This window comes from Sceloporus occidentalis, unplaced genomic scaffold (genome assembly GCF_023333645.1).
Source record: "Sceloporus occidentalis isolate IW3139 unplaced genomic scaffold, rSceOcc1.0.p SCAF_2, whole genome shotgun sequence".
NCBI lineage: Eukaryota > Metazoa > Chordata > Lepidosauria > Squamata > Phrynosomatidae > Sceloporus > Sceloporus occidentalis.
Window position 1 is genome coordinate 32723256 of NW_028316982.1, and position 16742 is coordinate 32739997.

A 16742-nucleotide genomic window follows, 5' to 3' on the forward strand; every position below is an offset into this window, starting at 1 on the left:
AGTTCTCCCCCCTCCCCAACCTTTTGTGTTTTCTGTTCTCATTGGAGCTGTACAGTAGGCCCTCCTTATCCACTGATATTTTATCCATGAATTCAAGCATCCACGGCTTGAAAATATTCCAAAAAAGTATAAATGCCATATAGAAAACCTTGATTTTCCATTTTGTATAAAGAATACCATATTGCTATGCCATTATATTTAGTGGGACTTGAATATCCACATATTTTGTTATCCATGGGGGCTCCTTAAACCAAACCCCAGTGGATAACAAGGACCCACTGTATTTTTATATACATGCTATCCCACCACAATTCTTTCAGGTTCTTGTGAAGCTTTGAGCTGGGCACCTTGGAGATAGCAAACAGTGCTGCAGTTTAGCAAAGAGCAGCAGCTGCTGCTACTGCTGCACAAGAGTTATGTGATCTGTTTTCAGAGTGACTGATTTTCTAGTCTTTTCTGCAGCTTTGTTAAGGTTTTACAGCAAAAGTCCCATCTGTTCACCTTTGTTCAACACTGGAATATAGCTCTAGGCTGCTACAGTATACCTCTCTTCCTGAGATGATGTTATAAATGGGCAAGCAGGAAAAATGCTCGCCACCTTTCTCTTAATGTGGAGGTAGATTTTGTGTTAACTTCTGCAATCTGTCTTTAGCAGCCTCAGCAGAACAGTTGGTTGTTATACACTGCACAATTCTCAATGCAGCTTAGCAAGTTTCTGTGCAGTATTTCCATGCAGAGTGGAATGACAACTGCTAAGCTAAAAAGAACTGGACATAAATAATTGGGCTCAGGGATAATAACAGCAATGGTGAGCGCATCCAAGTGCCCAACCACTTCACATATAGGATCATAGTACACAACCCAGCAAGGTAGACCAGCATCATCAGCTGATATTAGGTATTGCAGTTATGGATTTGTAACAAAGAACTACAGATCCATAACTGCCCCATATTCACTTAGCACTACATAGTCACAAGTATATTGCCAGGATCATAAATGCCCTCACAAACTATTTTATCAGGCAGCAGCCATACCAAAGATGGGGGAAATCTTCAACTGGAGATAGAGGCACAGGGGAGGATGATATTTCCAACTCTCCTCTCACAAGAAAGCAAGGCTGTGACAAACATAAGCAGGATCCTCACAATTCTTTCTCATTACCTTGCTTGCTGTTGGGTGGGGACATCTCATCCTGCACCCAGATTGCCAGCTGAATAGACTTCCATTTTTTCAGTGCAGCTACTGCTTGGTAAGGTAGGTTTTGGGGCAAGGGTTTTGAGTTTGAGCCAGGACACTACTTAATTACACATATATAACTAAATAGGTAATGTATAATGTCGGCCAAGATCTCCATATTGTTGTTAGAAATACTGACTAATTAAGGCAGCCTAGCTGACAGGGCTGGATCTTAGACCTCCTTGTGAAAATGCTACAACTGTGGATCCAAAGGATCCAATTCCAGGAGTTCTAAGTGATATATGCCTTCCTATTAGTGGAGGAAGTTCTCTCCATTGTTCTTCCCCCTGAATTAGGGCAATGGAGAAGTAGTAGAACAAGGTTTATTGTGTCATAGGAAAACAGTGACTTCTCCCTTGCACAGAGTTTAGAAAAGTACTTTATACCTAGGAGCATTTTTATTACCTTAAGCTGGTGCTGGTTTGATTGCACCATCTTTTACAGGAAAGGTGAGGAACTTCTTTCAGCCCAAAAAACATTCAGTTTCAGTGAAGTTCACAAAAATTGCATTCTGGTGATGGGTGAGGCCAAAAGCAGGACTACATATTGTGTTGTTACATGCCTTCAAGTTGACTGCTGACTTGTAGCAGCCATATCATAGCGTTTTCTTGGCATGATTTAGTCAGAGGATATTTGTCATTCCCTTCCTCCTCAGGCTGACATGGCTGAACAGGGATCCTAACCTTGGTCTCCTGAAATCCCAGTCCAGTACTCAAATGATGCAAGCCCCAGATCAAAACTACAAGTAAAATTTAGCTTAAAATTCTCACTCCTTGTAAGTAACTTACAGAAGAGAATGTTCAGGTTTTTAGAATGGGCAAACCATTGGGAGGCCATCAAATGACATAGTCATGGAAAAAATATGTGGCCATCCGGGGAATCCAAGAGGGCCAGATATGGCCTCCAAAGAGTCTGGATTTGGCCTCAAGAACTGAGGCTCCCCGTCTGTGCTTAACACAGCACAAGAGGACAGGCCCTCTGATTTTTACTGTGTAAAGTCTTTGGACCACTAACAGAATTTAAATGTTAAATATATGCAACTGCCAGGTTTCTCTTGGCATCAATATTTTTATTGGTGGATATTTTGTTAAAAATATTTTAAAATGTTATACATTGATTTTCTGTTGTTGTTGTGTGCCTTCAAGTCATTCCCGACTTATGGCGACCCCAAGGTGAACCTATCATGAGGTTTTCTTGGCAAGATTTGTTCATGAGGGGTTTGCCTTTGTCTTCCTCTCAGGCTGAGAGGATGTGACTTGCCCAAGGTCAAATAAACATTTAAGATAAAATGCAGGTGGCACTTGCAATAAAACGTAGAAATATGGGGAACTTCTGTTCTTGATTCCAGTCACTCCATTCTACTTCCCTTCCTAATTTTCCATTCCTCTGCCAATAATAATAATCATCAGTTGTTCTTATGTGCCTTCAAGATATTTCCGACTTATGATGACCCTAAGGTGAACCTGATCATGGGTTTTTCTTGGCAAAATTTGTTCAGAAGAAAAGTAGGCTTTCATGGTCGGCATCTATAGTTTTTTTTGTTGGTTTTTTTAGCTATGTGGCCATGTTCTAGAAGAGTTTATTCCTGACGTTTCACCTGCATCTGTGAATTCCTTGAAGATACCAGCCACAGATGCAGGTGAAACGTCAGGAATAAACTCTTCTAGAACATGACCACATAGCCTGAAAAACCCCCAAAAAACTTATGTTCAGAGGAGGTTTGCCATTGCCTTCCTCTTTGGGTTTCATGGCCCAGCTGGGAATCAAACCCTGGTCTCCAGAGTCATAGCTCAACACTCAAACCACTATGCCACATGCCCCATTTCCCCATTCTGCAAATCTTGGGGTTCCCTAAATCTTTAGCTGTTTTGGCTCCATAGGTTACGGCATTTTCAGCCTCACATTGAGAACATAATGGGACAGCACTCTACCTAATACATTTGCAGAAACTGTGAACTTGTTGCTCAGGTAGATAAAAAAATAGAATATTTTTAGAATATTTTAGAACAGAATATTTAAAGCTGTCTGTATTATTAACATTTCCAAACAGGGGTGGGCACACTTAGCAGTCAGAAGGCTGCACTGACTAATTACGGCCCCCTTGGGAACGCTAGTGCAGGCTGCACTGTCACAGCCGCCATTCTAAACAACCAGAGGTCATGTGATATTATCTCCAGTTGCCTTTAAGACCCTGGGGAGATTCTTGCTGTTTAGTGCGGGTGACCCCAAAACAGCAAGAAAAATGCTTTCTAGAGGATTTCCAATAGTTCTTCATCCTTTTTCCCCCAGCTACAATACTTTAGAGGTTTTGCTTTTAACAAATTATGGTGTGTAGAGCTTGGGAGCAGGAACTGGTGGATTCTACTCCTTAAGATACAAGATTCCCATGCCTGAAAAACAAATATTTACTTTTTTTGAAATATGCAGAAAACAGTTCTTCCTTAATGTTTACAAATTATTGTTGTGCGCCTTCCAGCCATTTCTGACTTGCAGTGACCCTATCACAGGGTTTTCTTGGCAGAGTTTATTCAGAGTGGGGTTGGCCTTGCCTTCTTCTGAGGCTGAGAGAGTGTAATTTGCCCAGGGCCACCCTGTGGGTTTCCATGGCCAAGTGGAGATTTGAACCGTGCTCTCTCAGTGTTCTTATTCAACACCATGTTGACTCTTATACTCTTTACAAATACACAACTGAAATCCATAGCTATGGTAACACCTTTCAGCAAAGGTGATTTTAAAATCCAAATGTAGGTGGAATGTGATGGGGGGGACAGCACTGGGCGCTGTGCATTGGACCTTGTGAACATTTCTGAGTTGCTGTTAAAATTAATTAAGTCCTGGAGTGTTTGTGTAAAGTGCATGGCTGTACTAGAATTGCTCAGGGAGCTAAATCTTGGCAGTCACCTTAGCCCAAGGCTGTTTTAAGTCTTTGCCATAAAACAAATGGAGTCTTCACAGCTGCCACTTATTCTGAATGACAAACAATTCAAAGTTTCCTATAACCCTGCATCAGTCAATATTGCTTTTGTATTAGTGATGGGTTATGTGAATTTGGGAGCTGGATGACATGAGCCCCAAAATTTTTCATTGCATTCTCCTCCTATGTAACATGCAGTTAGCCCTGCCATGGACAATAATTCAATGATAATGTGCCTGCTTTTGCCTGTAAAAGGTCCTCACATTGAGTCTTAAGCATCTCCTGCATTAGGGAACAGGTAGAAAAGGTCTCTTCGAGAAACACCCTGCAAACCACTACACTATGCCGGCTCTCTTATAATGCGGGTAAAACTGTACCCTTTTTAAAAATACTTTTCTTATTTACTTAGTCTTTGAACTCTACTCAAAAGCCTAAATACAGTTCAGTCCCTTCATTAAATCATAGGGATTTTCATTAGTGTTAACATATTCAGCAATTCAAAAGGTCTACACTGGTTGGGACTAGCTATTAGATTTAAGACAATGTATGATTTTGGGCTGCAGAGGGAACAATAGACACAATAGGCACCTGTACAATTATTTTCCTGGGTTTATGCTAGATATGGGGCTTTACTAGATGCATTCTTTAGGAAGCAAAACTACAGCGGGAAAGAAAAAGGAGAATGTTCAGCCCTCTAGATGTGGAAAATTCTATGGTGAACGTAATAGAGAGATGGGAAAACAAGGCATGTGGCTGCCAGCATTAGCAGGAGTGCCTTATTTAATCTCATCCTTATGTTTGGCTCCAAGATATGTTCACTTTTCTATGCTGAGAATGTTTTCATGTTTTACTTAGTCATGACAGTAATAATAGGATCCTAGATGGTTTGCATGGTTTGGTGGTTTGAGCATTGGGCTTTGACACTGGAAAGCGGGGTTTGAATGCCTGTTCAACCATAGAATCCCACTGGGTGGCCTTAGACATGTCACACTCTCTCACCCTTAGAAAATGGCAATGACAAACTCTCTCTGAAGAAACATACCAAGAAAACCTTGTGATAGGTTCAGTTGGGTCACCACCATAAGTCAGAATCAACTTGAAGGCACACAACAACAATGCTGTTGTACCATACTGATCACTTGCATAATGGCCCATTATGCATGGAGAGTTACTCTTTCTACATTTGTACTGGAAGACAATGAAAGAGGTTGCAGGTTGTGAACTGTCTATTTCTCAATATCTGGTTTTGAGGGGAATCCATTCTGGGAAGGGTTATTTTAACAGTTCTCTGTGCCACTAGACAGGTGGTTGTTCAAGCTACCACTTCCACTTGGTTTTGGCTCCATAAACTTTCCTTGAACCAGGTAGTTAAGAAACAGTACAAAGCTGAGAGCCTTCTACCCCTGCTACCTTTTCTTTCTTGTCTTGCTATCAGTGCCACCATCCCCCCCCCCCACCACTGCAGCCTCTGTCATTGATGTAACTATACCAACAGAGATACAAGATTTCAGCCATGGGTATAATATTTTGGCCATAATGATCATAATGTCAGGGATAGCTACTTGTGGGAATGGATGAACTATCCCTTTAGTTTTCTGGGGGCTGGATGACAAAAAGTAGTGGTGACCATATGAACTTATGGCTGTGCTCACTGAAATCACTGGGTTCCGGGCCAAATCACCAGATGAGATTTTCCACCCAATTGTGACTGCCTTTGTTATTCATCCTCCTTTTCCATGGGTCCAGCTGAAAGCAGCATTCCTCCACCCCTTGCCTTCATGGGAACAGGAGGAGAAATGAAGTGAACACCTGCTGTTTCTGATCAGGGTTGGAGGGGACACATCAAGGGCCCTTGGGCCAGTTGTATGTGGTGCTTTAAAGGTTTCACAAAGCTTGCTGTTGGGAGGGAGTGGTTTGACTCCAACTGCACAGTCAGTTTTCCCACAAGTTTTGTGCATTTCTGAGCTTTTCCCCAGGTGCATCATAAATTCAGTTTGAGTTCTGATTTGTAATTTGGTAGGAAATAGCCAGTCATGCTTCTTAAACCTGTAGCTGCAACATCTTTTTCAGAAGCAATGGGAAAAAAGAAGGGACTTGATCATCTTACAGTAATAATGATGATAATAATGTGTTGCAGCTAACGACTGGCGTCATCACAAGGTGAGAACTGACTTTTTGCTAGTAATTATTATGGACATATTTACTGCAAGGCTTGTCAGAGCAAGAGGTCTTAGCTTTGGGCTTGCACTTCACCAGGTGATTTTGATTATACTTATGTACTCTTTATTTTATTGATTAAAATATTTATCCCTCACCCACTATCTAAAGAATTCAGGGCAGCATAACATAAACATAAGTTCAACTTGTCCAGTTAAAAATAACATAAACAATAACAATGATTTTAAAAGGCTAAACAATTAAATGAAACAATTTAAATTAAACAATCAAATTAAATTTAACAATTTAGCAAAAGAAGATAGATTAAAACTGTCTAAAATAGTTTAAAACAATTTAAATCCATGCATATTTATGAAACCATTCAGGCTCCAAATGCAACCATGTTTTCACTTGGCACCAGTCAGACCTCTTAAGGGGAGGGTATTCCATAAGCAGGGTGCCACGTGCCACAGTAGAGAAAGTCCTCAGAGACCTGCATGTACATTATATACAAACACCCACTGCATTTGAAACTATTCCTCTTCATAATCTCTACTGGACATCCCAAGTCCTGAAATTGAATAAAGAGAAAATGATTAATGTTTCTTGCTTCCAACAATGAGTGGCAGTTTTTGTGTTAGATAGTTAGCTTATCTTATGTGTGAAATACCTTACATCCCATTCTTTCCTTCCTTCCTTATCCTTAAAATGGTGTCTCGCTGATTACTCCACTTAAAGACAGATGTTTGGCAGCTCTGCTGGATACCAGAAATAGGAGTGATAAAGCCATAATTGCTGAGAGAGAAAATAGGAGTGTCACACTCTCATGAAGAAGAGTGGGAAGAGCAGTGCAGGATTATTATAATATAAAGGGAAGATGTATATCTTATTTTTATATATTATAAAAGGGAAAATGAGGGTAGGTGCAGGGGAAAATCCTGCCCTGTTCACGAACCAAAACTCTACTTTTAGCCACCCCAGTTGTAGCCCTTTGGATGTTACAAGAGCTATATGAAGTGGGAGAGGGAGAGAGAGAGAGTCAGTCATGAAATGTTTAACAGTCTGAGATATTGTGGCTGAAAACTGTATGGTAGGGACTGGCACAGTTGACTCTCACAAGTGGCATTGGGCCCTTGATGAAGACAAGAAAAGTGATTTGAATGTCACTGCTGCGATATCTGAAGGATGCTGCCACACATACATCTTTGGCTGTCAGATGTGTTGCACCTGGAAAGAGCTTATAATCAGACTTGAGCAGACCCCTTAACAGCAGGGAGCTCTGTTTTTGTGTGTGTGTAGTGAGATATCTTGAAGCTGCATAATGTGTGCTTTGCATGCAGAAAGTCCTGTGTTCAGTCCCCATTGGTTTCTAGGTGAGGCTGGGGAAAGTTGCTTTCTGAAACTCCGAGGAATTGTTTTCAGGTCAGTGCAAATAATACTGAGCTAGATCAGCCAGTAGAAAACAACGTCATGTCTCTCCAAACATCAGTGTCACCATTTTATATTATTGAGAATAGTCGGTGGTAGAATCCTTGTTTCAGATGCAAAAAAAATAAATCCCAAATCCAGTCCTTGATGTTTCCAGTTAACTGGCTATATAAGGCAGCTTCCTTATGTTTCTGTTCTGAAGAAAGACAAAAGCATTGTTATTTATAATCCCATTTTCTTTTTGTCTCCTTTCAGTATGCCACCACAGGCTGTTCTTTGACTCTCCATCATACAGAGAAGCCAGAACATGAAGATATTTGTGAATTCCGCCCTTACTCATGCCCGTGTCCTGGTGCATCCTGCAAATGGCAAGGCTCATTGGAAGTCGTCATGTCACATCTCATGCACGCCCACAAGAGCATCACAACCCTCCAAGGAGAAGACATTGTCTTCCTTGCTACAGATATTAACTTGCCAGGGGCCGTCGACTGGGTGATGATGCAGTCTTGCTTTGGCCATCACTTCATGCTGGTGTTAGAAAAACAGGAGAAGTACGAGGGCCATCAGCAGTTCTTTGCTATTGTCTTGCTCATTGGCACCCGCAAACAGGCAGAAAACTTTGCGTACCGACTCGAACTGAATGGCAACCGGAGGAGGCTGACTTGGGAGGCTACGCCACGCTCCATCCATGATGGTGTAGCATCAGCCATCTTGAACAGTGACTGTCTTGTTTTTGACACTGCCGTAGCACACCTTTTTGCAGACAATGGGAACCTTGGAATCAATGTGACTATTTCTACATGTTGTCCGTGATCTTTCTGTGTATCTTAGTGTGATCACACAGTTGTCTGGACATAGTGGTTTTTGTTTGTTTTGTTTGTTTTACCGATTTTTTTTAAATACTGGAGTTCAGCTATAGTTCTTATATGGCTGTTCCCACTAATGCGATTAACAATCATATGAGAGGAGACCAAAGTCACGCCCGTAGGTGTGCCATTGTGGCCCCACCATCCATATCTTTGGGTAGCAGGCTGTGGAGGGATTCTATCCCATACACAGTGCCCCCCCCCAAAAAAAAAAAAGATACAGTACCCCAATGTGATGGTTAATTGCATAAGGGGAAGCATCCAAATAGGAATCATGTCTTCATAAGTGGTTCTTGCTTAGCCTCCCATTTTGCAATTCCCTTTAACTGGTGTTTCAAAAATTCTGTTAATAGGACATTACATTACTGTAAAATGATACTGTCCTATACAGTAATAATTTTGAAAGGAAGTGAGGAGTTACTGTTTCCACCAATGCCACTGGATGTTTTTTGGATGGGGGGGGAGTGATTCTCTTCTTGAAAGGCAAAGTTTTCTTACCTCTGCAAAATTGGAAGAGAAAGGACGTGGTAAACATGCGAGATGGCTATCTTGTGCTAAAAGCAAATAGGAGAGACCCTATTTTGAAGGAGCAGTATCCCCTGCCCTCCAGTAATTCAGTGAAAACAGAGACATGGTACACCAGAGTAGTTCTAGCTCAGCATCCCCCCCATGTGGTTATTTTCCCACTTGTGGGATTATTTATTTTTATGTAAGGGAGCTTTTTAAAATGACATTTAACCTCTATCCTTTAGCAGTATGTGCCATTTCAGTTACCTCAGAACTCTGCTGGCACCTACTGCATTTGGAGGTGAGACCACATTAAATTCTGGGGTGCAAATGGTTCTTTATAAGCTCCTTAACCAGCCTGGTGGCAAAATAATATCTTGGAAGAGTTACCTTTTTGGACTGCAGCTCCCAACCCCCCCCCCCCCCCCATTCTGCCATGGGGTATTCTAGGAACTGTGGTCCAGAGAAGTAATATTCTTCTAAGCTATGAATGAAAACAAAAGGAAAGAAGAGGAAAATACTGATTATGGGATTGTGGTTAGATTTGTGTTACTATATAAGACTTTGAAGACATACCACCACACAGAGGACGTCAGAGACTTTAACAATTACACAGTTTCACAGCTTGGTATTTAGGGAGAGAAGGTACTTTTGTGAATTGGTTGCACTTGTTTCTATGCTTCTGCTAATAAGTTGTCTCTCTCTTTTTTCTTTTTTTCTTTTTTTTGTTTAACTGATATGTTTGTTCTGTTACAGCAAAATAGTTGCACACACCTGCAAAATATGTGACCCCTTTGCCATCCATCCCTTTCAGCAAAAGCTGCAGAGGCTCAACAAGTTTGTGAGAGAGATGCTTAGTTATGGGGTGGCAAAAACCAAGATGCCTTTTGAGCAGCTAAAAGCAGGCCCCATCTATAAATATATTCAGGTTGTTTACATGTGGCTTCCCCTTTGGGAAGACATACTGACCATACTTGACACTAAACTTGTAAAGACTGACTTAGAATAACACAGAAGAGATACGGTGGTTGTCTTGTCTTCTGCTATTTAAGTTGGGGTTTGTTGATGTTTGTTGCCATATTTACTTTAGTTTTTTAAAATAAATATTTTGCAAAAATAGCTTGTGTTGCCTGTCCAACTCACTTGAAGAAAACAAAGTGTCAGTCACATGTGGGTACCATCACACACACACACACACACACACCCCAAATATAGCTTAGTGGTAAAGCAGATTCTTACAGTTTTAGGTTTGTCCTGAGTTTGATAGCATATGGATGCTGGAGTAGAGCTGGGAGAAATCTTTAACTCGGCTGTGCCATTCTTACACTACAATAGAAGATATTTGTCTAGATAGACCAGTATTCTGACTCTATAAGGCTGATTTGTATATCCAGTATCACTCTGATCTGTCGATTCTACCAGTGCTTTTCATTGTAATTTATTTATATGGTTTTCATGGTTATTTATTCATGTATTCAATATATTATGCTTTCTTGCAGTGAGCTCAAGGAATCCCATGTGGCTTCTCTCCTTGCTCAGTTTATCCTCATAACAACCCTGTGAAGTTGGTCAGGCTGAGATAGTGACGAGCTCAATGTCACCCTGATTTTCAAGGCTGACTTGAACGAGGATCTCCCAGGTCCATCACTTTGAGCACCTCACCACATTGACTTTCATATGCAGGCTGGAAACTGCTTTATCCTCATAATTTTGAAGTTGTTCTGGAGAGCTCTTGAACAGCTTCCATGTAAGACTGACAATTCTTTTTTCATCCTTTCTTCTCACAACGCTGATTGAGTTTCCTTAAACAGCCACTGAGAGCTGCTATAGCAGACTGGCAAAAAGACTGAAGTACAAGTCAGGAAGGTGTTTGGTGGAAAACATGTGCATGTGGTAAACTCAAAAGGTGACTGTAGCCAATCCACTGTTTGTCAGCTAGCCAGAATTTTGCAAAATAACTATTTGGGGTTTTATTCCTCATGCAGTTCTTTGGCATTGGAAGAAATACTTTCTATTTTCTGATGTTAAATGGACCTCACACTATTGGCACATAGATGAAAAATTTCTTTTGAATCATAGAGTTGGAAGAGTACCACTGACAGATGGGCATCCAGCCTCTGTTTAAAAATCTCAAAAGGGGGAGACTCCACCACACTCTGAAGGAATGTGTTCCACTGTCGAACAGCTCTTCCTGTCAAGGCAGTTCTTCTTAATATTGAGGTGGCATCTCTTTTCCTGTAGTTTACACCTCTTGTCTATTTGTGTTACACTGCACAAACAACATTCTTGGTCTTACAACCCCTAAAGCTTGCATATTTAGGTTCTGAACTGAAGCTGGCCCTGCCTTTAGCCAAAGCAAGGTAGATACTTCAGGGAGAATATACTGGGAAATAGCTTGCTTTGGGCCTCCTTACCTAGCCTGTTCGCTTCAGGTGTGATAACAGATGTAGGTGTATTGCTGAGGAAAGGCTCACTTGCTAGCCAAGTTGGCATTTGTCCATGGCATGAGAGGAGGTGCTATCTTGTTCTTTGCATTAGGCTGCTGAGCATGTTTGGAAGAGCTCTGTTTTCTTGCATTTTACATTCTAGTGCACTTTAAAATTCCCTTTGAAAGACTACTTTGCAGCTTGGACATTGAAGAAAATGTAACTCTTTAAAGCAGAATGTCTCTTGCTATCATTAACTTATATCCTGTGATAACTTATCTGGTTTTTTCTTGGTCTTCCTACCCTTGCTAGGCCAGTCATGTTCTTTTCCATACATATTCCTAACATCTACATTTTTAGTCCTTGTCAGATGTCCACCATCACCAACTATAAAGCTAGTACAGCTAAAACATTTTCTGCAAAAGCTCTGTTCTGAAAAGCCTTTGTGCTGAAGCCTTGGTCCTCACAGCCAAGATACATTCAATAAGTTTGTTTCCCCTTCCAAGTTTTTCCCCAAATTCATTCTATTAAATACATATAATTATTATACATATAGTCAACTTTTACAAAGGGATTTCCTGTAATCCAACATCCAGATTCCTGATCAGGCCTGTACTGTTTAGCTTCATTAATGCAGCAGTATTATCTTTTCCAGTCCATTTTACTGAGCTCATTGTATATCTATCTGAATGTAATTCAAAGCACTTGCTTTTTTGCACAATAATTTGCTAAGCAATAGAAGGCTAGTTATTCTCCTTTACCTATTTGTGCCACCTTTTTATTTAATGCTATTCCAGTTTCTGATAACACAGAAACACAAATCAAGGAAATACAATCCTCAGTAATCCATTAAGACAATAGAGTCAGGTACTTGATACCTGATGTAAAAATTAGATTAATGCCTTAAAGGGATAAACTTGAAACACATTCTCTTGAGATGGTTATGCTAGTCTAGCACTTTGACACACAATGAAAACACCTCTTATCCTTGTATGATTAAAGTAATACTATTATGTTAAATTTAAAAAATGGTAAGCCACTCTGATAGCCTTTTGGCTGAAGAGCAGGGTATAAATACTATAAATAAATAAATAATAAACAATAATAAATCACATTTGATATTTATATTGCATTTTACAATGCTCAAAGCACTTCTTATACAAATATGTACTTCCTAATAAAGTCCAGGAATTTAAAATATCCCTGTACATAACAAATTTTCTGATTTAATATTGAAACTCTGGCAAAACAACATGGCATATCCCAAATGTTTTGGAGCACACATCCCATTATTCCTGGCCATTGGCCATACAGGCTGAATCTTAACACCCCAGAACATCTGGGGTGGCACCCAGTTACCTATCCCTGCTCAGATCAATGTGTTCCCATGTTTCCGTTTATAGGAGAATCTATAAACAACTATCAGCAATCACTTCACAATTTCTGGAGGTATTTGTCTGGAATAAAGCAGTGTCTATAAAAGCTGAGAGCACTGTCTGCTAAGTGAGTTTTTGACCAATCATTAGCAAAGTAGAAAGCTTTGGAGCAGTTTATCTGGATGTAATCCACACATAAAAAGATTCAGGGCATGGTCTAACAAGGTGTTTGGTTGTATCTAGACTTTCTTAGCTGCTTGCTTTACATATCTTCCATCCAATCTGTGCTCATCTATTTTAAAGGGATGTTCTGCAACTTTAAATAATTCATCAAGGGGAAACAATCAGACTATATTAATGCTGATTTCACACAGAATTTGAAGAAGTTAAATTTTTAAATTACAGTTCCTTGACTCCTGCCAACTTGGCAGCACTGACCTAGGGAATAATACCCCCTCCCCCCAGTAACCTTTCTAGGCTCTGGTTTCATCATATCAAACCGAATCCTTTATAAAATTGTAAATGTATTGTATGTAAATTGTCAATGCACCCATAGAGTTTGGGAAACCACTTTGGGAAACCAAAGTGTTAAATATTTGATTTGACAAGCAGCAAACTGCTTGTACTTACAGGCTGAAGAGTCATTTCTCAGTTATGAAGTGCTTCAGATTGTTCACACCATTCAATAGCTGAGAATAAATGGCAGCATTGATACCTGGAGGATGAAAAAGACTTTTTAGGGCATATATTTTAACACTTTGAGAGAGCATGTGGGTGACTTGAGTATGCGTGAGAGAGAGTTCCCTGGTGTACACTTACTGAACCATGAGCATGCAAAGACTTGGATTCCTAGAGCTTTAGAGTTGGCTCAGAGCCTTTTCAATTGTGACAGTATGCCCCTAGAATAGCTATTGTGCATTCCAAAAGTGAGCTCACTCGGATACTGAAAGCAGAACATGCCAGCACAGCAATGCCTACAGCTGTTTTCCCCTGTCACTTCCAAGATGGTGTTTGTATTTCTCTGCTAGAGCAGGGACGTAGCCAAGGGGGGGGTTCTTGGGGTCCGGACCCCCCCTTCCATTAGAAAAATGAATGATGTGTGCTGCTGCGCTGCTGCACCCAAGCCCATTATAATGGTGGCACTTAGTCTGGAGCCCCCCCTTCCTAAAATCCTAGCTATGTCCCTAGCTAGAGGGGCCAAAGAGACAAACACAAAAGGGGTGCATAAACATCACCTTTTGACCCTGTTGTAGAATTCCACACTGGGAAATAGCTGAGCACAACCGATGATATGAGAAGAGAATATTATAACTTCCTCAGCTGTGCTTTCAGACCAGAACAGGAACTATCTGAGCATGCAGAGACACTGTCAGTCAATATACTAAGATCATGAAATTGATTTTTCCAATGAAAACGTTTAAGTTTTATAGTTAGGGAATTGCTTCTGTTTTTTGAAGTCATAAAGTATATCACACTGAGATTTTTTGGAGATTTTTCAGCTCAGATCCAGGGTGACTGCGGGTCCAACGATGCGGATTCATGTCATAATGTGAATGTGTTATCACATGTGATTCCTTTCTATGGGAGCTCCTTCCGTGGCGCTTCTGCAGTGATTCCAAAGTGACCCCTCATTTTGGTGAATTCGATACAAAAGTGAATTCACAGAATTCGCATTCAAGCTCACTTTGATTTCACTCTGAATTGGTCTGGTATGGAATGCAACTTTGCTTCCCTCCCGGTACACCCCCCCCCAACCTCCAAAGAAGAAAATTTCCCATGATGCTGTGCTGCAATTTTGCCCCAATTGCTTCCGTTCCTCGGAAGGGTAGATCACATGGATGGAGGGAATGAACAGGAGGCTGGGGGAGAGATGGAAGACTGGGGGGAGCAAAAAACTTCAGCTCCCAGAATTCCATAGCCTCGAACCAAGGACCCCACAACAAACTCCAACTCCCAGAATTCCATAGCACTGAGCCAGGACAGTGAAAGTGAAGTTAAACTGAAGGCAACTGTTAAAAAGGGAAGGAGAGTGGATTGGATTCAGGGAAGTGGTATTTTAGGGAGCATGGAGAATAATTATAATAATTATAATTTTTAAAAAGTTTTTAAAATAATAATAATAATAATAATAATAATAATAATTTATTTTTATTAGTTTGCTGAGGCACCAGAGCTCTCTGGCAGACAAGGCTCAATGTCTCAGGACACTACAGTTCCCAGAATTCCATAGCACTGAGCCAGGACAGTGAAACTGGAGTCAAACCAGATTATTTCCCAGTGCGGATGCAACCTATGAGAAGGTAACTGTTACAAAGGGAAGGAGAGTGGATTGGATTCAGGGAGGTAGTACTTTAGGGAGCATGGAGAATAAGGGAAACTGGATCATTTATGTAATCCTCCAAAATGGGTCTCCTTCAGATCTAAAGGATTTACTTCCAAGTAAACCTGCAGCTTCTACAACTGATTATTTTGCAGTGAAATAAATTTAATATCATTAATAATAATAATAATAATAATAATAATAATTCCTTAATACTACTAATAATAAATTAATGGGACACGGGGGACAGATGTAGATGTGGCTGAAATGGATGGGGAGAATGACAGAAGGATAGATGTAGATATAGCTGAAATAGATGAGGAGACTGACAGGAGGATAGATGTAGATATAGCTAAAATGGATGGGGGCTGGAGGACCCGCTTGAATTTGGCTGCCAGGAATGGGAAAATAGAAGAGAGTCATTCACATGAAAGTGGAACCAGGCTCCCTTCTTCACCCCGGAAGTGCAAAGGTTCAGGATGCGTTCAGACCCCCACTGAGCATGCACAAGGGTCCCAGTTCGAATCAAGTTGAATCCACATGGTATGTCCTGGTGTGGTAATACAATGTGCACTCACTCCCCTTTGCTTGAATCCACATCACGTGACTTGCTTGGAATCGAACTGTGTCTGCTTCCCCCTTGATTCAGAAGGGCAGCGGAAAAGCAACCAGGTGTGGTAAAACATCACGTTTTAATATGAATTCGCATTGCTAGACAGAAGTGACTGGATCTGGTGTGAAAAAACATCACTTTTCGCGTTGCTAGAACAGGAGTGACTGCATATCTGAGCTGCGAACCCCCCATGTGTGATAAGGGCCATACTGTACTGTGCTCTGTATGGAAATGGACAAGAAGAAAAGGGATCTCTTACCTGGAGATCATTTTCAGGCAACCATGCTTAACTGCTTTTAAGCAAAGGGATCTTGCAGCACAGCTGAGACTAATGGAAAGGTAGAAGTTGGTAGCATGAGCTTTCGTTGTTGAGCCTACTTCCTCAGATGAATATGGGATCCCTGCCTTTAATACAGAGTTAGAAACAATGACTTCATTTCCCCATTTTTTAAAAAAAATCATTAAACTGAAAACAAAAACATCCACATACATATACATACACAACATACCACATAAATATACATAAAATAAATATACTTGTTAAATATACCCAAATTAATATATAATTTGAGTCACCACATCATAAAATCATAATAGCATACCAATAGCAAACAAAACAAATAGACAAAATCACATTCAAAAAGACAAACAAAACTTCCTAGACTATTTTTCCACGCTGTTATCCTGTCTGTATTCATCTATATTTCAAAATCTTTGTAGTAATATTTACATCTCTCCAAACTATTTCCCCCTAAAAACAAACATTTCATTTTCCCATTGACTGAGATACAACGACATGAGGTCTGGTAATTTAATAAGAGAATGCCTTCATTCCTTTGCAATGCTCAACTATTTTGTGTGTTACTTTTATGGTTGTGGGATCTGTGATATTAAAAGGA

At 40.4% G+C, this 16742-nt stretch overlaps 1 protein-coding gene across 1 annotated transcript in view; it reads left to right on the top strand.

The window, feature by feature from the left end:
- Positions 1-10482, top strand: part of LOC149318117 (E3 ubiquitin-protein ligase SIAH2-like) — a 39920-nt gene extending 29438 nt beyond the window's left edge. Inside the window, exon 2 of the mRNA XM_089509046.1 lies at positions 7991-10482. Coding sequence (XP_089365172.1) covers positions 7991-8548 — 558 coding nt within the window. The 3' untranslated portion in view covers positions 8549-10482. The remainder of the gene's footprint in view (positions 1-7990) is intronic.
- The last annotated feature ends 6260 nt before the right edge of the window (positions 10483-16742 follow it).